Source organism: Henckelia pumila, chromosome 2 (genome assembly GCF_033568475.1).
Source record: "Henckelia pumila isolate YLH828 chromosome 2, ASM3356847v2, whole genome shotgun sequence".
Taxonomy (NCBI): domain Eukaryota; kingdom Viridiplantae; phylum Streptophyta; class Magnoliopsida; order Lamiales; family Gesneriaceae; genus Henckelia; species Henckelia pumila.
Genome location: NC_133121.1, coordinates 97,992,641 through 98,020,518, shown reverse-complemented (window position 1 = coordinate 98,020,518; position 27,878 = coordinate 97,992,641). Strand labels below are relative to the sequence as shown.

Here is a 27,878-nt window from a genome sequence, read left to right as displayed (position 1 = left end):
GGTACCGTTTTGCTTTAACGTAATGCTACAGGTACACATATTGTTAATTAAGTCAATTAAGTCAAAATACACACACATATATAAATGAAGAGTTCAATGAACTGAATTAACAGTACATTAATGTCTTATATTACATAATATCAACGTATATAATTACAAACAAGTTGTGAGTTTTTCAGGAAAAAAATCAAATTTACAATGTTTTATTTTTAAGCAGTGGGATAAGAAGCTTCCATTGCAATGCCACAAAGACCCTCTGCAGCAGAAATGCCTCTTTGCATTCTAATATATCCACTCTCACCCCAGCTACTTCCCCAAGAATTCTTCACCAACCAATACTTTGTACCGTCGCTAGTTTTCCCGTAACCGACTGCGGTGACACCGTGGTCTAGATCGGTTCCACATTCTCCTGTAAATACTCCACTAGAGTAGAATTGAAAGTCTGATCCACCAGCATCAATGGCCACGGATACAGGTTGGTTTGCCACGGCTTTTAGCAACGATGACTCGCTATTGGCTGGAACATCCTCGTATCCTGTGATCTTTGCGATATGGGAGGATTCTTTTTGTGTGCTGCAGGTGCCATCGACTCCTTGGTAGGGATAATTAGATTCAGTGGTCAGTCCCTTATTTCCTATTATGTATTGGAAGGCATAGTCCATGAGACCACCATTGCACCCCTGGTCTTCACTTGTGTCGCAATCGACAAGCTCTTGCTCGGATAATGAGACTAGTTTCCTTGTGGTGAGCTGGTGGATTCCTTCTGTGGCTGCCACAGCAGAGAAGGCCCAGCAGCATCCTGCATTGTTAATGAATTAAAATTTTGTTTCTTAATTTGAGAGAATTTAAAACATAATATTGATAAAGAAAAATGAAAGTCGAGACCAGCCAATTTTGGCTATTGCAGCTTATTGTTTTTTATGCACTAACCACATTGGCCTTGATCCTTGATGTCTGTAACAGCCCCCTTCTTTCTCCAATCCACACTTGACGGAATTGCAGACATGTTGGAATATTTGAAAGATGAAGCTTTTGGTGATACTGGATGGGATCCCCTTTTGTATCCATTTCGGGCTGCCCGAAACTCCTCGTTCGTCAAATCAGCAAACTTGTTGATGCCAAGTTTGTAAGATCGAAGTCCGGCTTCATTGAAAGACTCGATGTACTCCACATTTTCCTTGAATATTTTGAACCTTTTCGCCTTCTCTGTGTCATCCTTATATACACGTCCATTTTGTGTCATCCATTGCTCATGTCTCTCAACCATTGATGACGAATGAGGCACCGTGCGCGCTGTGGCTTGATAATTAGTAGCCCACAACTGCATCACAAAGAGAGTTGTAAAAGCAAGCTTCCAAGTTGGAGTCATGGCCATTGTTAATGCAAGCACTGACTGTATAGTTTTTATTATATATTTTGTGATGTGAAGAGCTTTGAATCCTTTGTGAATTTATAGAATTCATTTGCAATGTGAATGTGAAGTTTGCGTTGCCATAATAACTCCCTGGAATTGCCGGCAAATTGATACACAATAGTCTAATTAATCATATCTGAAAGTTGCTTGAACGCTGCTTTATTCAATTAACTAATAATATATATTTATGTATGTGTCTTTGTATACTTCTTTGTCATTTGGATTGGATGCTAAAACCACATATTAATTTGTGGGACGATTTTTTTGTCCATGGTGTGTATGTGTATGTCAGTGTGTGTGTGTGTGTGTTTTTTTTTTTAAAAAAAAAATACATAAAAGAAATAGTTAACTATTTTTAGAAACAAAAACACTATTAGGATTATAATTTCCTCAATTTTAATAACGACAAAATTATAGTTACATTTTTTGGGTTCCTATTTTGATTCATATAACTTGACATATACTATGAATTTAATATTCTTAACGGTAATGATTTTTTTTTGAAACGAATAACGGTTATCATGATTTTAAACCATACAAATCATTACAATATAATCTCTCAAAAAAAAAAAAAACAATATAATACCATATATATATATATATATTTATATATATAACCGTTATATCTGTTGGATAGATATGATCGGATAAATATTAATACATAGATAGTTAATATAATGTAATAAAAATAAATAAGAAATGATAGTTAATATAGTATTTGATTTAATTGATAAATTATAGTTTATTTGATTTGATTGATTAAATTTTATATAAACATGATAAATTATCATTTTGTCCTTTTAACAATAAATAAAATATGAATAATATTATAAGGGATAATATAATAATTTAAATTTAATGATTTGATTGATGTTGATAAATAATTTTTGATTTGATTTATGTTAAATAAATAATAAATAAATGGATAAATCATATGACGAGAAAAACGCGAGATTGAATAAGATAAGTTATACATAGATTAATAATATAAGTTGAACGGTGTACAGAGTTGGCGGAATACGTCCAATCACCTAAATTTCCATGTGTATTAATTCTGTCAATTCAATTAATTACTAATGTAAATACATTAATTTTCTTATGTAATGGAAAATAATTGAAAATGCATGTGTCGTCACCAAATGGTCAAATATGGGATAATTCCTAAATATATCCCTCTAGTTTTGTTATCGAGCCAATTATATCCCTTTTGTTTTTCGTATCCTGAAAATATCCCTTATCAATTAAAAAGTATCTCGAACATGCCCTTGAAACTAAATAAAACCTATTCTGCCCTTTATTTCCCAACATTATTAAAATTATGCATAAGTTCATCATGCTTCCGTAAGATTAATTAAAATTAACTACCTCTTTGACCATAGTGTCGTCGGGTCATACCTGCCGAGTTTTACGAAGAGCTCCTCACACTCAACCACGCAGTCGCAACAGATGGTTTTTGCACAAGCTCCTTCAACGACACCCAGTACAGCCTTAATTCATTTTCTACCTTAAGGCGTATGGTATATAAAATTAATTATAAAATATAAGCATGGATGAACAAGAGACTTAGGAAATTTATTCAGGCAACATATTATTACATAAATCAACCTCCTTTGAAGAGGAGGAGATAACTAGTTTAGCCACTCATAGTAGCCTTGTTCTTGAAATATATAAAACAAAAATTTAACACAAACTTAGAAAGAGAAATATTACAATAAATTTTATTTCGTAAGAAAACTGAAGGGAATGATCGATGTCTTCAGCTTCCTCAAAATCATGTATTTATAGCCGAAGTTCCACTCGTTTCACCGAGAAACTTCAGGGAATCTTACAGCTGTCTTGAATTCTTTATGCCATTATTGATGACATCTTTTGCTAGTGGGAGAGTCACATGCCCGATGACATCTTTTACTAGTGGAGGAGTCACATGCTTGACTTTTTCTATTGGATTTATTCTCCTCACATGTCTTCTTTATTGTTGTCGGGGCATCTTTTGCTTTTGCAGTGGGCCCCTGGGAAAACGCGGTTTTGGTGGTCCATGTCCACCTTTGCTTGTCTCGGAAAAATCTTTTCGATCCATTCGGGGTTTGAAGGTTTTTCCGAATTCTGGCTCCTTCTGGTTTGGACATTTTGGGCAGATATTCTCTGACCATCTTCCGATATGAGTCATGTTACAAAATTTTCTGCGAGTTTCTTTACTCCCTGAAAGCTTGTTGTTCCACAAAAAGTTCTTTTCGAAGAGTTCTTCCGCAAAAACCGTAGTTTTTCCAATCATTGTGTTTAACAGGAATGATCCGTTCACAGAATTTTGATAAAATTTGAAAGGAAACTTGACCTTATTCATCTCGGTGAGACAAACCCAAATAACCCATGCCCTTCTTGTTGAAATTTCATTTTCTCCAAAAGTGGACACCAATGGTATTTCTTCAGATATATGATCCTTGATAAATCTTTGATTATTTATATCAGGTCTCCTTAGCTTGATGAAATGAAAGGGCTCGTGTTTTCCTTTCCCTGTTGGTTCTGGAGCTGTACTAAAGAAGTATAACTCGAGCACATCTCCTATGGACAAATGGTCATTATTTGCCCATGTTTCTTGAACTGCTTCCTGAATCCATTTTGGTAGTTGTGATATTTCCTGGAAGCTTGGTGAAGTTGTATAAACTGAGGCTAGAGCCCCAAATTCATACCATAGCTTTACATCCTTAGGATTGACATTGTTTTTTAGCCAAACCCTTGGATATATTCCTGCAGCATTAACCCTGCAAGTGATCAGGTTGATTTCACTTCTTGTGCTTAATTTCTCATATCTTTGTTGATAAACCTGAAATGGAGAAGTGACATCTGGGTTAGTATCGATCTTAGATTTGCCCTTGTCAGTGTGGGGCCTAAGATTGATCTCTTCCTCTTTTACCTCAGAGGCGGAGGGTTGACTTGATGAGTTATCATCATCAATTATTGCTTTATCTAGATCATCAAAAGCTGATGATAGATTAACGCTTGTTTCTTGAGTATTAGAATCCTCAACATATTGTTTTACAACCGGTGGCTGCATTTCTTGTTCTTGTAAAACCAATGGTTTTAACATTTCTTGTTTTTGAGAAACCAGTGGTTTTTCTATGGCACGCATAATTGGCCCTTGAATAGCAGTTCATAGTTGAGTTTGAGCTTGCATACATCCTGTGATTCGATTGGATACTTTGATCCGATCAGCTTGTTGTAACCTGCCCGCCATATCGGCACTTATGACAAGCTAGTTGAACTCGGTTTGAAGCAGCCCAAGGTGTTCCCTGAGATGCCTCTGCATTTTCATGATGGAATCTACGTCACTTCCTTCCATCTCTTGTTAAAAATATTTGCAAGAATATTTTCATGAGATTTAATAATAATAATATCAAAAATATAATTTTGACATAAAGCTTGTCATCTTAATAACCTAGCTTTCTCAGGTTTAGATTCAATCTTATTCCTTAGGAAAGCTTTTACCTGAGTGTTATCAACCTTCAAAGTGAATTTTTTAGCAAGTAAAAATAATGGTCATTTTTCTAAAGCCCTTTTAACTGCATAAAATTCCTTCTCGTTCATATGCCATCTGATAGCTTCAGATTCTGAAAAAAAGACCGCTACAGTATCTGCATGGTATTTCTCCATCCGGAGTGATCTTAGTAAGCACTGCTGCCCACCATTCGTCACTTGCATCCGTAAATAACACCAAATCATCTTCATCCACGGGTATAGCCATTTTTGGGAGATTCTTACATATCTCCTTTAATTTGTTCACCCCTTTAGTATGGTCATCGGTCCATATAAACCTTGCATCCTTTTTTAACAAAGGGATGAACACCTTTTTGTACATTGCCAAATTGTTTATGAACATTCCTGCAAAATTAACTACTCCTAGAAAACTTTGGAGTTGTTTTACATCTTTGAGTTTATCTGGAAAATTCTTTACCTTTTCTACAATATGAGGTTGTAGAATTATTCCAGTTTCATCAATCTCAATCCCAAGGAATTCAATTTTTCTTGTTGCTATGACTACTTTCTTTTCAGATAAAACTAGTCCTTCTTGTTTACAAATTTTATAGAAAATCTGTAAATGTTTAACATGTTCATCTATGTTTTTTGATGCTATCAGAATATCATCAATATAAACAAACATGAAGTTGAAATAATCTTTAAAAAGATTATCCATTTTTCTTTGAAATATTTGGGGTGCATTAGCCAATCCCATAGGCATAACTTCCCAGATATAATGTCCTTTTGGTGTAGAGAAGGCTGTGAATTTCTTACTGCCTTCTTCCATTCGAATCTGGTAAAATCCAGACTTACAATCAAATTTTGAGAACACTTTAGCATTTCGTACACAGCTAATTAGATGTTCTCTACTGGGTATGAAGTACCCATCAAACTCCAGGATTTTATTAATACCTTGGTAGTTAATAACTAACCTGGGTTTCCCTCTTTTTATTTCACCATGATTTCTGACCAGAAAACCTGGGCTGCTATATGTTGAAACTCCTTCTTTGATTAGACCAAGGTCCAAATGTTCCTTGATAATCATTCTCATATCCCTTTGATCTGTTATGTTCATTGGGATAGGCTTATATCTGACGAATTCATACTCTTTGCCTTCCTTTAGAGTAAGACTAACTTTGAGTTGATTTCTATCCCACCATGCCAAAGGATTCTCATTGTAACTTTCTTTGAGCCTCTTTTTGACTTCTTCAAGGGATACCTTATTTTCTAACTCTATATCTCTGTGATTTAGAGTTACTTTGAGAAACTCCATATCCTCTGTTTGGAGTTCTTGTTTTGTTGTTATTTTCAACATGGTTTCTCCAAACCTTCTTGGATCTTTCATTTTTGGGTGAAAAAGTTGTCCTTTATCACCACGCTGGCTGCGAAATATTATCGGCAATTGTCGATAAAAAGCAACCTTGAGTCGTTGAACGATAATTTTATGATCACAAATTGTGGTGAACATAAGTCTTTTTGACTCGTTGTCTTGTGTGTACTTCTTAAACATTTGTAAGAAGTAATTTTCTAACAGGATATCTGCTCTTGTATCATGGAAATAGATTGGTGGTGTCTTTACCTTGTACCAGGGTGTTTGACCTGCTCCTCCCATAAGGATCTCTGCTTGTTTTATTCCTTTGCAAATAATTAAAATTCTTCGAGAGAAATTCCGTCCAGCAATTTTTGGCAATTCTTCTTCACATTCTTCAGGGAAGACTCCTCTTTTTGCTGTACAAATTCTTTCTCCCGAGTCAATATAAGCTGCAAAGTATTCAGCCTTATATTGTTCATACAACATACCTATCAGAATGTATATGGAGAAAGGACTTGTCGTCATTTTTTAAAGGGATTACTAAATGGCCCCGCCATTTTTAACAGACTATGTTGTAATTTAGTAATTCGATTAAGACTATTCACCTTTAGTTTTCCTAAGGCTTCAGAAGGTAGAGTATGGTTACTCCTTTCCACTTCTTCAATGCGTTCTAGTAAATCATGTTCATGACTTACTAATTTCAACAGTTGCTTCTTTCTCTGTTTATAAACAGAGTTTTGAATCTGATTAAGGGATTGTCCCTTATCCAATTCTCTTGGTTTTCCATCTCGTAGAATTCTTATTGAATCCTTCAAGTCTTTTCTTTTGCCATAAACTCTATTCCTTTTTTCAAGGCGTTTCCATGGTTTATGGTCCTCCAGAAACTCTAGGCCAAGAATGAGCTGATCCACTTCTTTTCCTGGAACTCCACAAATTTGAACTTCCAATTCTCCAATATTTATTAATGATTGGTAAGTTCCTGTTACCTGCTGCTCTAAATAGTAAATCGAGTTACAAGAAAATTGGTTCATGTGACTTGTAATTTCGAATACTATTTTGACTTCTTTCCTTCCTTTTGGAGATCTAAGTTTTCCTATTATTGAAAACTCCTTTTCTTCTGGTGGAATTTTCTGAATAGGAGATTTTTTCCACCTTCGAATTGTCATTCGGTCACCTTGGAAAGATAACCTTCGGGGTTCTATTTTAAGATCTCTGTATAGAACCGGTTTATCTTGTATTTGAATGTCTGTTTTTTGAATTAAAGGAAACTCGATTCTTTCCGGGTATATTGCTTGAGCAACTTTCCCAAAGATTTCTGGAATTTCGATAAACTCATTTCTAATAAATAATTCAGAATGATGAGTATTAGAAAGATCATATGAAATTTGATAAGTAATAGAATATGGTCTATTACCTTCCTTCATTAATCTTTTTTCTTTGAAGTTTTGATGCAAAGTCAAGGCTCGACTAAAGTCTCTGTCAGCTAAATTGTAGGCTATTCTTGGATAAATAACTCCTACAATTTTCCCTGCACATAGATTTCCTGAGATCGTACCCAGAACAGCATCTTGGATATTCCCCATTCTTTTATCACATACTACGATATCTATGGGTGAATCTATTCCCTATTTAAAAGTTGCCTTGATCATTATTTGGATTGCTCCAATATGAATCCAAGACATCATTCTTGCTACCTCACTTTTCAGCTTCTGCAATTCCTCTCTTACTTCTTCAAAATGAATTAACTGCATCTCTATTTGATTACTAGTTAACTCCATAGGGATTGCCATTTCCCTTCTGGATACTTTGTAAATCAAATGATGTCTTCTTTGTCTAAGCCCTAGGTTGCCTAAGACTCTTTCTACTTGTCCTGCCGAAAATCCTTGGTACTTCTGTAATGTTGGATTTTCTGTCATAATCCTTTGGACCATATTATGAGATATCGTGGTTTGACTAAAAAATCCAGCCAAACTCTAATGTGTTTCGTGTCGAAACACTTCTTCTTTATTCTGATTCTGATTCATCTTCAGATTCATCTTTGTTAAACAATATCTCTTTTTCGTATATACTTTCATCTGAGGGGATATCCTCAAATTGATATACTTAGACTAGATCTTGAAAGAAGACCGCATCATCCATATCTGGTGTTGCTTCAAAGAATTTAACTCCCTTTTTCTCGTTTTCTGGACAGTTTGTAGATATATGGCCTCTAGCTCCACATGTCCAGCAATTGCAATCCTTGAAACTTTTACTTGCTCTCGTATGAGTTCTTTTGAAAGTTCTTCTAGATGGTGTTCTTCCCCCGCTTTGTTATGAGTTTGTTGTTGGGGATGCTCGTGTAGGTCCACTTCTTCTACCTAATCTATAGGATCTGGCCTTTTGTTTGGACCAAAATGTTCTTGGTTTCCAAGAACTTTTCATTCTTTTATTGTAGGGATTATTTCTGAATTTCTTCCTCTTAAATCCATGTGATCTATTCCCTATAACCGTAGGGAGATCATTTTCTCTACAACATAGAGGAGTGCGCTTATTAATACCCCTTATTTTCTTGTAGTTCTTTTGTAATGCTGCCATATGGCACCATTCCGCCAATTTACCTTTCAAAAAGGAGGTGCGTCTTGCCAATGTATCAAGATTACCTGGAACGTATTCTTTTATCAGCATTTCTCTCCACGGGCTTGGCATTTTTGCGAAAAATAGCTGAATGGCTACATTTTCTTCAACTCCCGAATTCTATCTGTATTTGGTGAATAACATAATATATTCATCAACTAAGCAGATATCATGTAACTCGAGGCTATACAGATCTTGAGTATATCTTCTCTTTTTCTCTATATCTTGATTATTGAAATAGTCTACCCCTATGAATTGTGCTTTAAAAAGGGTGGTCATTTTTCCTCCAATCTCGCTAAGTGATTCTCCTGCTAAGATTGATTCCTTGGTTTCTGGCATGGTCATTTCCCAAGCTATCTTGACAGATCCCATTAGACTCATTTCCAGAAGTTTGATAAATCCCTCTTTATTGAGATCTAAAGTTCCTGCTGCTATTCTCATAGCTGATGTCCAATCATCTATGAGATCTTCTCTGTTTTTGAAGTCCAGAACATCCATGTTTAACATAATCCCATAAGGATGTATCGGGTCTAAAACAGTTTTTCCATAAGAAGTTTGATGTATTGGTATATTACTTCTTCTTGATCTGGTTCTGGCTGGATGTGAATTTTCTCCAACATGGAACTCACTATGTGGTTCTTCTGTTTTAACCACATATCTAGGGGGATTCCCTATGGGTTGTTCACCCTCAGGGGAATTCATTTTTAGATCTACTACTTTGAGATTCGCAAAAAAATCCGCAAGATCTTGTAGATCCTTGAGATTTAATCTTTCTAAAGTAGTCATCAGATAGTGTTTTTCTCTGATACTTTCTTTATAATATTAATCATCATTTCATCATCAGTTAAAGGTTTTTGAACCATTTTGGTTTTACCTTTCTGATGTAACAGAGGTTCGGTACCAAACGAGAGTGGTAACATTCCTCCTGTATTTCCCTTTCTAGAACTAGATGTGTGTTCTAGATTTACGATTTTTGTTTGAAGATCCTTTAGAGTACGTTACAAGAATTTCTTCTTGTTTCTTAAGGATTTCTTCAATCTGCCGAGGTATTTCATACAGCTGATTACTGTAATATTGTACCGTCTTTTGAATTTCTCTAAGATCTCCGGAGAGTTTAGAGGAATCTGGTGTGATCTCTAGAAATTGAGAATTAGAAATCATATTTCTTAATCTTTTCAGAGAGTATATAAGACCTAAGTCTCTTTAAGTTTTGTAAAGAATCTATTTTAAATAGATTCAGTTGTTTATGGGATTTCATATAAATGAAACCCTTCTGGTTCAAACTCTCGTTTGAATCCATGGTTTGTTGAAAATCTCTTCCTCAACAAAGAAAAGTATGATTTAATGAATAATATAAAGTTTGAATAAAATTACCTAGACTCTGATACCATTTTGAGACATAGGGAAATTTTTATACAAAATATTAATATAAGGGTAGTATAGGAAATTTTTTGTTTGGAGGACATATCTGGGAAACTTTTTATAAAAAAGGGACGTAATTGGCCACGAAAAAAGTGTTAGTATATTTTTGGGAAAGTTAGGAAACTTTAGGGACATAATCATTAATTATCCCGGTCAAATATAGTAATACATTCGACCAAATCATGCGACAGATTAATTCAAAAAAATTAATTAAAAACAGTACGAATCATACCTCAATATTAAAGACTGATTATCACTTGGCCAGTCAACAAATCGTGTCCTAAGGATGACTTATAATTTATTCAATTAGTAAAATGGCTAGAAACTTTATGTCTCTCAATCTCAAATAAATAATCTACACTTCTGTTTTGATGGAATGGAGATCTTTCATATGGAGTTGGAGGAATATGTGACAATTTTTTTTGTAGGAAATCCTTGACAAAAAATACACACTATCATTCTATCACTAACCGTTTGCTTTCAAAAGTTTTAAAAAATAAGTGTTTTTTTAAGTTGGTTTTTAAAATCACTTTTTTAAGTAAAAGTTAAAATAAATTTTTTTTTGGATAAATAAATTGAAAGCACTTTTTTAAGTTAAAAGCCTTTGAAAACTACAAATAAGAGCTTGTAAAAAAGAACTTATTTTGGCTTAAATAAGTGCTTTTAAAAACACTTCAAAGTTATCCAAACACATTTGAAACAACAAAAGCACTTTTTTTTTTTTTAAAAAAAAAAACACTTTTTCTCTTTTGCTTCTTAAACCAAACATACTCTAAATACATAGTTCAGTTAAGTACTATATTTAATAGTATTAGGAAGGTGCAACCTAAAATTATATATATGTTTATTAATATCTAATAAACATTAAAGATATCTGATAGACAATAGTCATGACATTATTTTCAAACTAAAAAAAATGATATAAAACTGAAAATAGAAAAATCATAATGTTCATTATAGGTACTATAACAATTGTTTGTTAAGTTTTAAAAAACTATACATATGATAAATAAACTCAAAAACTGAAGATATAAAAAAAATTACAATTTTATTTTCGCAAATTAGCCTATTTTGGCTTTTCTTTTTACGTGACTTGCAAGGTTATAAAAAGCGCGAACCGTAACGAAGCGTCACGGTCAAAATTCAAACTTCACTAGTTTAAGCGTGTTTAGAATAACTTTAAGCATGAAAAGTACGTTTTATGTACTATTGGTTGACCGCTTTTTTTCAAGTTTTTGCTCAAAGAGAAGTTTTTTTGCTCATGCTTAATGCTTAATCGCACTTAAACGACGTTTTTTCGCGTTTTTTAGAACACCGATGACTTTTCAAAACATGATTTTTATCCAATAACATCTTTTTTTTGCCTGAAACCTCTAAATCTATAAAATATGGTTTATTTGAAACCGGTGGTTTCCTACATAGCACGTGTGTTGATAATAAAATTTATATTACACACATTAAAATTTATGTATGTAAAAAGAAATGAGAAAGTAAATCAAAATGATCTTCAAAACATCAAAATGGGAGGTAAAAATTTTTTTTGTTTCCCTCATTTTTGTCGGAGAAAATTGCATTTTTGATCCCTTAAGTTTATCACTTTGAAATTTAGGTCTTTTATGTTGTAAGATTTCAGATTTAGTCTTCTATATATTTTTTTATTTTGGCAATTTTATTCATGTTTTCGAATGTGGCGCTAACATGTCACCAATGCAGCGCTGTGTGGAGCTAGTGTGTACAGTGTCATACCATTATTTGCAACGAAAATGGACTAAAATAACCCAAGGTCGAAACACGTATTACTAAAACTGAATTGTGAAAATATGGAGGACCAAAATCACAATTGTTACGCCTTAAATGCATACAAATCTCGTGTAATGAGATTAATGTTTTTAATGCATTAACAATTCTCATAATTAAATTGTTTTGATGATTACAAAACTCGGTTAATCGTTACTAACAGTTTAAAGTGAGAAATTTGCAGGTAATAATATTTTTGAGTATAAACAATATTGGAAACAAGAACCGATAATCAAAAATTGGGAATAAAAATTCAAAAGTTCGAATCTGTCCAGGTTCGGACGACCCAAAGACAACTTCGGATGCTCCGAAGTATTTCCAGAATTTAATAAAGATCGGAGGACAAGTTCGGAGACTTCGAAGACTACTTCGGACGATCCGAAGTGAGTTCGGACGACCCGAAGATTTTCCAGGAATTAAATAAAGATCGGAGGCACTCTCGGAGGCCACGAAAAGACTACTTCGGACAATCCGAAGTGAGTTCGGACGACCCGAAGATTTTCCAGAAATTAAAGAAAGATCGGAGGCACTCTCGGAGGCCACGAAATGACTACTTCGGACGACCCGAAAGACAGGTTCAGAAGACCCGAACTCCTTTACGGCCATGAAGATTTTGTCGGAAGAAAATTTGCCTGAATGAATTTAATGCCGCCGTTCGGATGACCCGAAGATGACTTCGGACCACCCGAAAAGTTCACCAGCCGTAAGAATTTGAATTTCAATCAGACAAGGTTCGGATGACCCGAACCCGTTCGGATTGGCACCTATAAATACATGCCATTTGAAGCCTTCTCAACTCACCAATTCACTCTCAACTCTCTTTGCAAGCAAGTTCATCTCCTACAAGAGTTAAAAGAAATATTTGTGAGATATATATTCAAAATCGAGGTTTGTTTTTATAAGTTCATTCGTGAGTTGGTTGCTCGGTTATTGTAAACACTTGTGTGTGAAGCCAAGTGTATTTACGAGTGTTATGGCTATCCTTGGAGCCCTTAAGGCCAAGTGTTGAGTTGTATCGGCGCGGTGATCGTGTCAAGTTGTAAGGCTATCCTTGGAGCCATCAAAGCCAAGTCGTTCGAAGTGCTAGTGGATCCTTGGTTAATCGATCTTAACCAAGAAGGGGAGACGTAGACGATTTATCGTCGAACTTCCATAAACATCTCTTATCCCTTTTACTGCTTTATTTATATTAAGCATTTATTTACCGCACTTATTATTAATTGCTTTAAGTCTTCCGCTTGCGTATTTGCATAATCGCTTTAAATTGCTAAAGTGACAATAGAACCTAAATTCCCCCAGGTTCTAACAACAATGTAACAAAATTAATTAACGTACCCAAATTCAATTATCCCTTTTTGTTTATATAATTTTTTAAATGTGTAACATACACTTTTTTTTTTATCATATTAGACACGTAAGAGAGTATCGGTGTCAAATAAACAATATCGAGTGTGTTTAGTAATTTCGGGAAGCAAAAAAGCCAAAAAAAAAAAAAAAAACAACAACAACAACTTATAGGATGGAATCCAAACTTTAACAAGTTATATGAAAAAAAATTCAAAACAACTCAACTTACAAGACAAATACACTTTTTTCCCAAAAGATATCATGCTTATATTAGAAATATGTAGGATAATATCTTTTAAAAAAAATGTACCCCCTTCATTCTTAAGCTTTTGCTTAATTTTAATTATATAGCTTAGATAATGTCGAAATTTCCTATTTGAATAAAAAATACTTACAAAATTAAGTAATTAAAATACATGTACATAATAATTTGAAAATTATTTATATAAGTACTTGATATAGAAAAAATTAGTTGAATCTAAATGACAATTCAAAAGCGGTTAATTAATAAATTTACAAAAACTATTGTGATTAAAAGGGTTAGATTGACATTATTTCAAAGCAAATAAAAAAATATTCAAAGTAATTTATATAAAAAGTTCAATAAAATAAGTGTAGTTTATTCTTGTTAAAATAAAATTATTGTGACACGTTATAGTACTTAGATACACAAACTAATATTTCTAAAGTCAGTAAAAAGTTACCGTTTAGATTTAAGCTGTAAAATAGTAAATACATGACAAAAAATGCATATAAATTTACATAATTCAATAACTAATTAAGAATATATACACACACAAAATATATGTATAGTTTAAAAAACCATATATATTGAACATGTATAATTTAAAAATCAGAAAATACATGTGTCCATTCAGTCAATGTTTTCATAACCGGATCGATGATCGAACCGGTCTACCTTCAAAAAATGGTCCAACCGGTCCTACCGTTTTAACCGGATGGTCGGACCAAAAAATCGTTTATATAATATAATATAATTAATATTATCTTTTAAATTTTTAAAAACCTAAAATATGTATATAAATAGACAAGAATATATTTATCATAGTTTAAAAAATAAAAATATATATAAATATATTCAAAATATTAATTATAGGTATATATATATATTTTTAAAAATAAATTAATTAATTAAAAAAAACTCTAATAATACTAAAATAATATTTTTAACGAATTAAAAATTCCAAATAATCATGTATATGTATATAATTAAATATTAAATTAATATTTAAAAATTTATAAAACTAATTTTTAAAAAAAATAAAAAAAATTCGAAAAACCGTTTCGACTGGTTTTTTGGCCGGTTCTTGGGACCGGTTCTTGGCCCGTTCTTGGCCGATTTTGACCGATTCTAGACCGGTTCTGAGCGGTTGAACCGTTAAAACTATTTTTGGGGGTGTTCAGGACTGGACCAGAGACCGGTTCCAGGTCGAACCGATCGGTCCGGTCCGATTTTAAAAACAGTGCATTCAGGGGAAAACAATAAAAGAAATTTATATAAAAACAAAAAATTTGACCAATACCAAACCAACTACTTTGTATTCGTCATCGCTTTACGAAAATGATTAACCTAAGTTGCTATAGAAGTTAATTTTAGCTCATTTTAAATTCATTTTAAAGCTTTCATTTTTTCCACGTGAAACAGAGGTTTCACAATCACCCATCTTTCAGAACGCAACGTTCTTATTGCGACCTGACCTTCGATCCACAACATCAGAAATCTAGAGATGACTCCTACAGGCTCAAGAGGTGGCTCCTGTCATTTAGCACTTTGTCCCGCAGATTTAAGAGGTGGCTTCCACGTACATAGCACTTTGTCCCGCATAGCACTTATTTCCCGAGGTTCCTGCCGGTGACCGTATTTGATACCATTTTGTCATGTCTCGGTCCCAGGCTCGCGTCTGCGCGATTGCACAATAGGCCACTATAGCAACTACTCTGTATTCGTACTCGCTTTACGAAAATTATTAACTCAAGTTGCTATAAAAGTTTATTGTAGCTCATTTTAAACTCATTTTAAAGCTTTCATTTTTTCATGTGGGGCAGAGGTCTCACAGTGTTACATTAGCACTATCAATGAAGTAAGACTAAAATTGCCAAAAATAAAAGTTGCAGTGCTAAAACTGAAATTTGAAAAAAAAAAAATAGAAAATGACATAGTTATATGATCAAAAAATGCAGTTTTCTCAAACACAAAAAGTTCGTGAAATTTACTGTTCAGATAAAGACTGCGCACTTCAATTTTGAAGTAAAAATTAATAGAAGATAGTTGAAAATTTATTGATTAAAATTAAAATAGATGTATGTAAAAATGTAAAATTAATTTAATTACTCGATATAAAAATTAACTAAGCGAAGATACACGACAATACAAAAGAATTTAATAGATCAACACCAACTCTTTGTAATTAGAGAAATGAATATATTTTTATGACTATAAAAAAATATATTTGAAACAATCCATCATTCGAGAAATTTTGAAAAATTACAGTATTTTTTTTAAAAATATTTTATCATGGTACATATGTTGATGATTTAAAAGATATTTCAAAAAGTTACATTTGAGATATATTCCATGAGATCATAAATACATATTTGTTAACATATAACTGATTTAAACTAAAATATTACAAAAGAAGTTTTGGGGAAAATTAAATTACAAAATTAAGGCAATGTGACTAATTTTTAATATATGTTGTTATATTTAAAAGACAATTGATAAAACATTTCGAATTATTTCGTTTTAAATTAGATTATATACAATTCACGGGTTTGAATAAAATAAAATAATATTTTAAAATTTATTTTATATTAATATTTTGTTAATGAACATTAATTTAATTAAAATTTATTTTCCCTCGCAAAAATCGTTGCTAACGTAATCTTGCGACGCTTTCGAAAAGCATAGCAAAAAACTTTGTCTGTTTTCAAAAAACTATCGCAATATTGCGGCAAAAAACAGTCGCAATAATTGCTACGATTTATAAAAACCATTGCAAAACACTAAAAAAACGAAGGCTTTGCAACGGTTTATAAAAAACCATAAATCGTTGCAAACTTAGTAAATTATTAAAAAAATTTATTATTGCGACGGTTTTTTGAGAAAACTCCAGATTTTCATACGCTTGAAGAAAACCTGAAAAGAATGACACTAGAGTACTGGTAAATAGTTAATTTGAAATAAATTTGATTATATTTAGAAATGGTTTTGACTTATATAGATGGCTACTGAATAAACAACTATTTCAGATTTAGCAATGCATGCTTCGCTAATTTTCTTTGCAAATTTGTAGCCGTAATGTTGTAGGCTTATTTAAAATATATATATATTGGACATTTTGCTACCGTTTATTAAAATATCTAAATCTCATGTCATAATTAATTTTCAAAATAACACAACTAATTTGGGAATATAGATATATATCATATTGCACACAACGTGTTTGGGGAGTCAATTGCTAGTGTTGGTTATCCTTCAAATTGTGTGGTACCATTTTGCTTTAACGTAATGCTACAGGTACACATATTGTTAATTAAGTCAATTAAGTCAAAATACACACACATATATAAATGAAGAGTTCAATGAACTGAATTAACAGTACATTAATGTCTTATATTACATAATATCAACGTATATAATTACAAACAAGTTGTGAGTTTTTCAGGAAAAAAAATCAAATTTACAATGTTTTATTTTTAAGAAGTGGGATAAGAAGCTTCCATTGCAATGCCACAAAGACCCTCTGCAGCAGAAATGCCTCTTTGCATTCTAATATATCCACACTCACCCCAGCTACTTCCCCAAGAATTCTTCACCAACCAATACTTTGTACCGTCGCTAGTTTTCCCGTAACCGACTGCGGTGACACCGTGGTCTAGATCGGTTCCACATTCTCCTGTAAATACTCCACTAGAGTAGAATTGAAAGTGTGATCCACCAGCATCAATGGCCACGGATACAGGTTGGTTTTCCACGTCTTTTAGCAACGATGACTCGCTATTGGTTGGAACATCCTCGTATCCTGTGATCTTTGCGATATGGGAGGATTCTTTTTGTGTGCTGCAGGTGCCATCGACTCCTTGGTAGGGATAATTAGATTCAGTGGTCAGTCCCTTATTTCCTATTATGTATTGGAAGGCATAGTCCATGAGACCACCATTGCACCCCTGGTCTTCACTTGTGTCGCAATCGACAAGCTCTTGCTCGGATAATGAGACTAGTTTCCTTGTGGTGAGCTGGTGGATTCCTTCTGTGGCTGCCACAGCAGAGAAGGCCCAGCAGCATCCTGCATTGTTAATGAATTAAAATTTTGTTTCTTAATTTGAGAGAATTTAAAACATAATATTGATAAAGGAAAATGAAAGTCGAGACCAGCCAATTTTGGCTATTGCAGCTTATTGTTTTTTATGCACTAACCACATTGGCCTTGATCCTTGATGTCTGTAACAGCCCCTTTCTTTCTCCAATCCACACTTGACGGAATTGCAGACATATTGGAATATTTGAAAGATGAAGCTTTTGGTGATACTGGATGGGATCCCCTTTTGTATCCATTTTGGGCTGCCCGAAACTCCTCGTTCGTCAAATCAGCAAACTTGTTGATGCCAAGTTTGTAAGATCGAAGTCCGGCTTCATTGAAAGACTCGATGTACTCCACGTTTTCCTTGAATATTGTAGTGACCCTGCATGGTATCACCTACTAACTGACAACTAATAACATGTATTAAACTTAATACAGCAAAATAACTTAACATAGTAAAATGTGCGGAAACATAACCATAAATTACATATAAGCTTATTATAAAAGTGTCAAGCTTATTCATCAGTAGTGATACAACCATATCAAAATACTTAAAAGTAAACATTATACAGCTATATCGAATCCTGCTGTATAACTAACTCCTCAAGGTCTGCTCCCTAATCCTGCCTTGAACCACCAGCTCCGTCCATCCTGCGACCTGCCCCATGGAATAGTGTGTCCAAGATAACAATTAGGACGTGAGCGCTAACGCCCAGTGCATAGACATGAGTAAACATATGTATATAATGCATGCAACATGATGACTGGTAAAGGGTCATCTGAAAAGTCATGCTCAGTACCGGCGCCACATATGTGCTGCCACCGCACGGATCAACCTCTGGGTGCAACCACACTCGTCTAGTACACCAGAGTAGACAGACATAAATGCCCCCGCCGTCGCGGTACTCTCAGTGACAGACTATCGAATATAGAGCTGAGCGGCTCTATAGTCAGGTATAACAAGGTATAGGCTCAACGTGTATATGCACATGACATATGAATATAGAAAGCGATAAATCATATATCATGCCATATAATAATGCCAAATAAATGCAACATATAAACATGTATACTCGCAGGCAATCTCAGTCAATGTGTACGTACCTCTAGGCTAGTTCAAGTATAGTAGGATCCTAGGTTCCAAGCCTATATTCAAAAGTTCACCGTATCACTACATAAATTCTATAAGCCTTAACTAAGCTAATAAGTACTCCCAAAACATAAATAGATTCCCGGACCATACCTTCGTCCGTAGATAGCCCTTTGGAGACGCTAGTCCTGGATGACTATAACCACAACTTGGTTATTACAGAACCTCTATTATAACCGATAGGGCCCTCAAGTGTATATCTCACACTATATAACTGAAGAAGGAAACTCGGAATTCATATTTAGAAATGAATCTAGGAAGCCCTATTTATAGGCAAAATTCCCGGCCAGGATCGGAACCACCGATCTCGGGATCGGAGCTTCCGATCCAGCTCAGGCCTTGCATGCATGACACGCCGGGATCGGAACGTCCGATCCGACGATCGGAGCTTCCGATCTCGCCTCCAATCAACACTTGTCAAAACTCGTGGCTGAGTCATCGGGTAAAGCTGGTAGCCGGAGATCGGAACGTCCGTTCCAAGATCGAAGCTTCAGATCTCGGTGCTTCCGCTGAGCTTCCGAAGTGACTAGGATCGGAGCTTCCGATCTGAGTTCAAGGCTTCCGATCCGGCCCAAAGTCAAAAGACCAAATTCTCTTTCGAAATCCAATAACACTCCGAAATTGATTAATTACCAACCCTTAATCATGTTTAACATATTATTATCTTAAAATGAGTTATGGGTTACTACATTCTTTCCACCTTTAGATATTTCGTCCGCGAAATAACATCTAAAGACAAATCAAGATAACAATATGAAATATCAAACCACGTTTTATTACAACAACTGTAAGTACAACTACATGGTAATCAAAAATACAAAGCAAACAACTCAGGATATTCTGCTTGCATATGACTCTCAGTTTCCCAAGTTGCTTCTTCAATGCCTCGGCGCTGCCACTGTACCATCACAAGTGGTATAGTCTTGTTCCGAAGAACTTTCTCCTTTCTGTCTAAGATACGGATTGGTCGTTCAACAAAAGACAGATCTGGCTCTAGCTAAATATCAGTAAACTGAATCACATGAGATTCATCAGCTATATACTGTCGAAGTAACGACGCATGAAAAATATTATGTATACTGGAAAGATTTGGCGGTAAAACCAAACGATATGCAACATCTTCGATCTTTTTTAGTATCTGGAAAGGTCCAATAAAACGAGGAGACAACTTGCCTTTTACGCCGAATCTCATCACCTTCCTAAAAGGTGATACTCGTAGAAACACATATTCACCAGGCTCAAACTGAAGTGGCCTGCGACGAATATTAGCATAACTGGCTTGTCTATCTTGAGCAACTTTGATCCTATGCTTGATCAAATCTACCTTGTCTACAATCTGCTGCACCAATTCAGGACCCTCGACTTGTCATTCCCCGACTTCATCCCAGAATAACGGAGTACGACACCGTCGACCGTACAATGCCTCAAAAGGTTCCATATCAATACTACGATGATAACTATTATTGTAGTCAAATTCGATCAAAGTTAACTGATCCTGCCAAGATAAGACAAAATCCATGACAGAAGAACGTAGCATATCCTTCAATGTACGAATCGTCCGCTTTGACTGCCCGTCAGTCTCCGGATGATATGCAGTGCTCAAACTCAAAGTGGTACCCAACGCCTCCTGAAAACTACCCCAAAAACGTGAGGTAAATCGCTGGTCTCTATCACTGACTATGCTCACTGGAATCTCATGCAATCGCACTATCTCCTGAATGTATAAACGTGCCATGCGATCATAAGAATACTCCCGGTTATAAGGAATAAACTGTGCTGATTTCGTCAAATGGTCAACAACGACCCAGATAGCATCACACTGACGTGAAGTCATAGGTAAGTGGGTAACAAAATCCATAGTTACGTGCTCCCACTTCCATTCGGGAATCTCAAGATTCTGCAATAATCCACCTGGTCGTCGATGTTCAGCCTTGACCTGTTGACAAACCAAACATCTCAAAACAAATTGATACACACTCCTCTTCATCCCTTTCCACCAGAATCTAGTTCGCAAGTCCTTATACATTTTCATGCTTCCAGGATGAACTGATAGTCGACTCCTGTGAGCTTGAGATAGAATATCGTTCCTGAGCTCCGCAACATTAGGTACAACCACTCGATTAGATAAGCACAATAAACCATCTGCCTGAAAATGAAATCAAGATGTATTAACTCCATTGGCTAAACGTGCCAAACGCTGAGTCTTAACATCAGATATCTGAGCATCTCTGATCCGAGAATACAATGCTGGCTCAGACAAAATAGTATACAATCGAATCCCATTTCTCCCTTTCTTGTGCTTGAGCTTAAAACTCAATGAACAGCACTCTTGAATCATATGAAATATTTCACTAGTCTGAAGTGCAGAAAGTCTCACCTGCCGACTCAAGGCATCAGCAGTAAGATTAGCAGAACCTGGATGATATTTGATTTCACAATCATAATCCTTCAGAAGATTCATCCAGCGTCTTTGTCGCATATTCAACTCCGCCTGAGTGAATAAATACTTCAAACTCTTGTGATCCGTGAATATCTCAAATTTCTCGCCATAAAGATAATGCCTCCAAATCTTGAGTGCAAATACAATGGCGGCTAACTCGAGATCATGTACTGGATAATTACTCTCATGCGTCTTCAACTGTCAAGAAGCATAGGCAATAACATGTCCATGCTGTGTCAGAACACATCATAACCCCTTACCAGAGGCATCAGTATAGACAACAAAACCTCCTGATCCAGAAGGTAGAGCTAGCACAGGTGCAGTAGTAAGACGTCCATGCAGCTCGTGAAATGACTCTTCACAATCCGAGGACCATATGAAGGCAACATATTTCCGTGTAAGCTGTGTCAAAGGCCTGGCCAACTGTGCAAAATTCTCGATGAACCGACGGTAATATCCAGCTAGACCCAAGAAACTACAAATCTCAGCAACCGTCGTCGGACGAGACCAATTCAGCACTGCCTCTATCTTACTAGGATCAACAGATATCCCTTTATTAGAAATCACATGACCGAGAAACACTACCCGATCAAGCCAGAATTCACACTTGCCCAATTTCGCATACAACTGCTTATCTCGTAACGTCTGTAAAACAATTCTCAAATGCTGTGCATGCTCATCCTTGTCATGAGAATAGACAAGAATATCATCAATGAAGACGATGACAAATCTATCCAGATATTCTCGAAATACCTGATTCATCAGATTCATAAAGACTGCCGGTGCATTCGTCAAACCGAATGGCATAACCAAAAATTCATAATGCCCGTATCTGGTCCTGAAAGCAGTCGTAGATATATCTGAGTCTCGTACCCGCATCTGGTGGTATCCAGATCTCAGATCTATCTTGGAGTAAACAGAAGTACCCTGTAGTTGATCGAACAGATCATCAATCCGCGGCAAAGGATACTTATTCTTGATGGTGACACGATTCAACTACCTGTAATCAATACACAATCGCATCGATCCATCTTTCTTCTTGAAAAACAAAATAGGTGCTCCCCACGGAGAAACACTCGGACGAATATATCCCTTATCAAGCAGATCCTGTAACTGCTGTTTCAATTCCCTTACCTCTGACGGTGCCAGACGATAAGGTGCTCGGGATATAGGCGTAGTTCCTGGTACTAGATCAATACCAAATTCAACCTCTCGCACCGGAGGAAAACCAGGAATCTCATCAGGGAATACATCAGGAAACTCACTGACTATCGGTAACTGATGAATACCCGTACTACTCATGGACATATCAACTGCATAGATAAGGTAGCCCTCCCCACCTGACTCCAAGACATGACATGCCTTTAGAGCCGAAACAAGTGGCATCGGAGGTCGCGCACCCTCACCATAAAAATACCAGCTATCACCCTCAGCAGGATGAAACTGTACCAGACGCTGATAACAATCCACAGTAGCGTGATACAAAGTCATTATATCTATTCCCAAAATACAGTCAAAATCTGTCATCGCTAATATCATCAAATTAGCCGATAACATATTACCCTCAAACTCTATAAGGCAACTCATCACTAGACGCTTAGTTACTATCTCCTGCTCCAGCGGATAGATACAACTAAATCCATATCTAATGATACATAAGGTAATCTATGTCTCTTAACAAAGCGACTAGAAATAAAGGAATGCGATGCTCCAGTATCAATTAAAACAAGTGCAGGAATACCACATAACAGAAAGGTACCTGCCAACATGCGATCTCTTCTCTCAGTAGCCTGTTCTTAAGACAGAACAAATACCTGCCCTTGAGACTGGGACGGTAACCAGAAGAACTCTGTGGTGCTGGCTGCTGTCGTGGAAAAGTAGAAGCCTGAGATCCAACATGTGATCCCGATCCACTAGCAGAACCCATGCACTGAGGACAATCTCTCCGCAGATGTCCCTGCTGACCGCAAATATAACAAGCACCAGTAGCTCTCCGACATGAAGCTGCAGGATGCTTCCCTCCACAGTGACTACAAAACTCCTCCTTCTTCTTCTTCTTTCCAAAACGGAACATACCTCGTGAACCACGAGATCCAGATGAAGTAGTAGGAGTAGAAGAAGACGTAGGTCCAGATTGCACAACAGATTGAGCTCTAGGCTCAAATGATCCACTAAGTTGTGCTGACATCAACAACTGTGCATGCCTGTTGCTGATCTCCACAAGGCGGCAACGGTTCACCAAAGTCTCAGAAGATACCGGGTCATCACAGACGACAACCTGTGAGTAGATATCTTGGTTCAGGCCTTGTAGAAAAAGATCATACTTCGATGCATCACTCTCATTAATATGAGGACTGAAAGGTAGCAAATCAAGAAATCGTTGCTGATATTGATCAATAGCCATTGATCCTTGCCTCAGAGTAAGCAACTCCATCGATCGTGCTTGGCGAACAGCTGGAGGAAAATACATATTCTGGAACTGCTGACAGAAATCTCCCCAAGTCACCTGTCCTCTTTCAGTACGTGCCTGAGCAGCTTTGGCATCCCACCAAAAACGTGCTCGATCCTCTAGAACAAATTCTAGAACTTCCAATTTCTGATCCTCAGTACAATCGAAAGCACGAAAAGTACTCTCGAGTTTAGACATCCAACTTCTTGCTTGTTCAGGATTCTCGCCTCCCACCAAAGGTTTCGGTCCTACTTGCATGAATTTATTAATAGAGTAGCGACGTCTACCCTTATGATGACGATGTTGATCATCATGATGGCGGTGATGACGATGATGATGACCACCTCCCTGGCCAACACTACCATGACTCTCGTCAGCCATATCCTGAAAAGAATTGCACATTAAAATCCCAAATGCGCAAGAATTACTCAAAACTAATTCTAAATCCCAAGTACTAATCCCAAAATCTAAGCATGCTCTGATACCAAAAATGTAGTGACCCTGCATGGTATCACCTACTAACTGGCAACTAATATCATGCATTAAACTTAATAACCAAAATAACTTAACAGAGTAAAATGTGCGGAAACATAACCATAAATTACATATCAGCTTAGTATAAAAGTGTCAAGCTTATTCATCAATAGTGATACAACCATATCGAAATACTTAAAAGTAAACATTATACAGCTATATCGAATCCTGCTGTATAACTAACTCCTCAAGGCCTGCTCCCTAATCCTGCCTTGAACCACCAGCTCTGTCCATCCTGCGACCTGCCCCATGGAATAGGGTGTCCAAGATAACAACTAGGATGTGAGCACTAACGCCCAGTACATATACATGAGTAAACATATGTATATAATGTATGCAACATGATGACTGGTAAAGGGTCATCTGAAAAGTCATGCTCAGTACCGGTGCCACATGAGTGCTGCCATCGCACGGATCAATCTTTGGGTGCAACCACACTCGTCTAGTACACCAGAGTAGACAGACATAAATGCCCCCGCCGTCGCGGTACTCTCAGTGACAGACTATCGAGTATAGAGCTGAGCGGCTCTATAGTCAGGTATAACAAGGTATAGGCTCAACGTGTATATGCACATGACATATGAATATAAAAAGCGGTAAATCATATATCATGCCATATAATAATTCCAAATAAATGCAATATATAAACATGTATACTCGCTGGCAATCTCAGTCAATGTGTACGTACCTCTAGACTAGTTCAAGTATAGTAGGATCCTAGGTTCCAAGCCTATATTCAAAAGTTCACCGTATCACTACATAAATTCTATAAGCCTTAACTAAGCTAATAAGTACTTCCAAAACTTAAATAGATTCCCGGACCATACCTTCATCCGTAGATAGCCCTTTGGAGACGCTAGTCCTGGATGACTATAACCACAACTTGGTTATTCCAGAACCTCTATTATAACCGATAGGGCCCTCAAATGTATATCTCACACTATATAACTGAAGAAGGAAACTCGAAATTCGTATTTAGAATTGAATCTAGGAAGCCCTATTTATAGGCAAAATTCCCGGCCAGGATCGGAACCACCGATCTCGGGATCGGAGCTTCCGATCCAGCTCACGCCTTGCATGCATGACACGCCGGGATCGGAACGTCCGATCCGACGATCGGAGCTTCCGATCTCGCCTCCGATCAACACTTGTCAAAACTCGTGGCTGAGTCATCGGGTAAAGCTGGCAGCCGGAGATCGGAACGTCCGTTCCAAGATCGGAGCTTCCGCTGAGCTTCCGAAGTGACTAGGATCGAAGCTTCCGATCTGAGTACGGAGCTTCCGATCCGGCCCAAAGTCAAAAGCCCAAATTCTCTTCCGAAGTCCAATAACACTCCAAAATTGATTAATTACCAACCCTTAATCATGTTTAACATATTATTATCTTAAAATGAGTTCTCGGTTACTACAAATATTTTGAACATTTTCGCCTTCTCTGTGTTATCCTTATATACACGTCCATTTTGTGTCATCCATTTCTCATGTCTCTCAACCATTGATGACGAATGAGGCACCGTGCGCGCTGTGGCTTGATAATTAATAGCCCACAACTGCATCACAAAGAGAGTGGCAAAAGCAAGCTTCCAAGTGGGAGTCATGGCCATTGTTAATGCAAGCACTGACTGTATAGTTTTTATTGTATATTTTGTGGTGTGAAGAGCGTTGAATCCTTTGGGAATTTATAGAATTCATTTGCAATGTGAATGTGAAGTTTGAGTTGCCATAATAACTCCCTGGAATTGCCGGCAAATTGATACACAGTAGTCTAATTAATCATATCTGAAAGTTGCTTGAACGCTGCTTTATTCAATTAACTAATAATATATATTTATGTATGTGTCTTTGTATACTTGTTTGTCATTTGGATTGGATGCTAAAACCACATATTAATTTGTGGCACGATTTTTTTGTCCATGGTGTGTATGTGTGTGTCAGTGTGTGTGTGTGTGTTTTTTTTTTAAAAAATACATAAAAGAAATAGTTAACTATTTTTAGAAACAAAAACACTATTAGGATTATAATTTCCTCAATTTTAATAACGACGAAATTATAGTTACATTTTTTGGGTTCCTATTTTGATTAAAAAAAATACATAAAATAAATAGTTAACTATTTTTAGAAACAAAAACACTATTAGGATTATAATTTCCTCAATTTTAATAACGACAAAATTATAGTTACATTTTTTGGGTTCCTATTTTGATTCATATAACTTGACATATACAATGAATTTAATATTCTTAACGGTAATGATTTTTTTTTTTGAAACGATAACGGTTATGATTTTAAACCATATAAATCATTACAATATAATGTCTCAAAAAAAAAAAACAATATAATACCATATATATATATATATATATATATATATAACCGTTATATCTGTTTGATAGATATGATGGAATAAATATTAATACATAGATAGTTAATATAATGTAATAAAAAAATAAATAAGAAATGATAGTTAATATAGTATTTGATTTAATTGATAAATTATAGTTTATTTGATTTGATTGATTAAATTTTATATAAACATGATAAATTATCATTTTGTCCTTTTAACAATAAATAAAATATGAATAATATTATAAGGGATAATATAATAATTTAAATTCAATGATTTGATTGATGTTGATAAATAATTTTTGATTTGATTTATGTTAAATAAATAATAAATAAATTGATAAATCATATGACGAGAAAAACGCGAGATTGAATAAGATAAGTTATACATAGATTAATAATATAAGCTGAACGGTGTACAGAGTTGGCGGAATACGTCCAATCACCTAAATTTCCATGTGTATTAATTCTGTCAATTCAATTAATTGCTAATGTATATACATTAATTTTCTTATGTAATGGAAAATAATTGAAAATGCATGTGTCGTCACCAAATGGTCAAATATGGGATAATTCTTAAATATATCCCTCTACTTTCGTTATTGAGTCAATTATATCCCTTTTGTTTTTCGTATCCTGAAAATATCCCTTATCAATTAAAAAGTGTCTCGAACATGTCCTTGAAACTAAATAAAAACCTATTCTGCCCTTTATTTCCCAACATTATTAAAATTATGCATAAGTTCATCATGCTTCCGTAAGATTAATTAAAATTAACTACCTCTTTGACCATAGTGTCGTCGGGTCAATGCTACCGAGTTTTACGAAGTGCTCCTCACACTCAACCATGCAGTCGCAACAGATGGTTTCTGCACAAGCTCCTTCAACGACACCCAGCACAGCCTTAATTCATTTTCTACCTTAAGGCGTATGGTATATAAAATTAATTATAAAATATAAGCATGGATGAACAAGAGACTTAGGAAATTTATTCAGACAACATATTATTACATAAATCAACCTCCTTTGAAGAGGAGGAGATAACTAGTTTAGCTACTCATAGTAGCCTTGTTCTTGAAATACATAAAATAGAAATTTAACACAAACTTAGAAAGAGAAATATTACAATAAATTTTATTTCGTAAGAAAACTGAAGAGAATGATCGATCTCTTCAGCTTCCTCAAAATCCTGTATTTATGGCCGAAGTTCCACTCGTTTCACC

At 35.5% G+C, this 27,878-nt stretch overlaps 2 protein-coding genes across 2 annotated transcripts; both read right to left on the bottom strand.

Moving 5' to 3' along the window:
• Positions 1-209: 209 nt before the first annotated feature.
• On the bottom strand, positions 210-1,375 carry LOC140883972 (senescence-specific cysteine protease SAG39-like). The gene is made up of 2 exons (XM_073290607.1): positions 931-1,375; positions 210-799 (listed from the first exon to the last, which is right to left on the bottom strand). Exons 1-2 carry the CDS (start codon positions 1,373-1,375, stop codon positions 210-212), a joined length of 1,035 nt encoding a protein of 344 aa, XP_073146708.1.
• Positions 1,376-17,135: 15,760 nt separating this feature from the next.
• Positions 17,136-25,916, bottom strand: LOC140883920 (senescence-specific cysteine protease SAG39-like). Its single transcript, XM_073290542.1, has 3 exons — positions 25,719-25,916; positions 17,857-18,103; positions 17,136-17,725 (listed from the first exon to the last, which is right to left on the bottom strand). The coding sequence occupies exons 1-3, from the start codon at positions 25,914-25,916 to the stop codon at positions 17,136-17,138; spliced, it is 1,035 nt and encodes a 344-aa protein (XP_073146643.1).
• Positions 25,917-27,878: the final 1,962 nt, after the last annotated feature.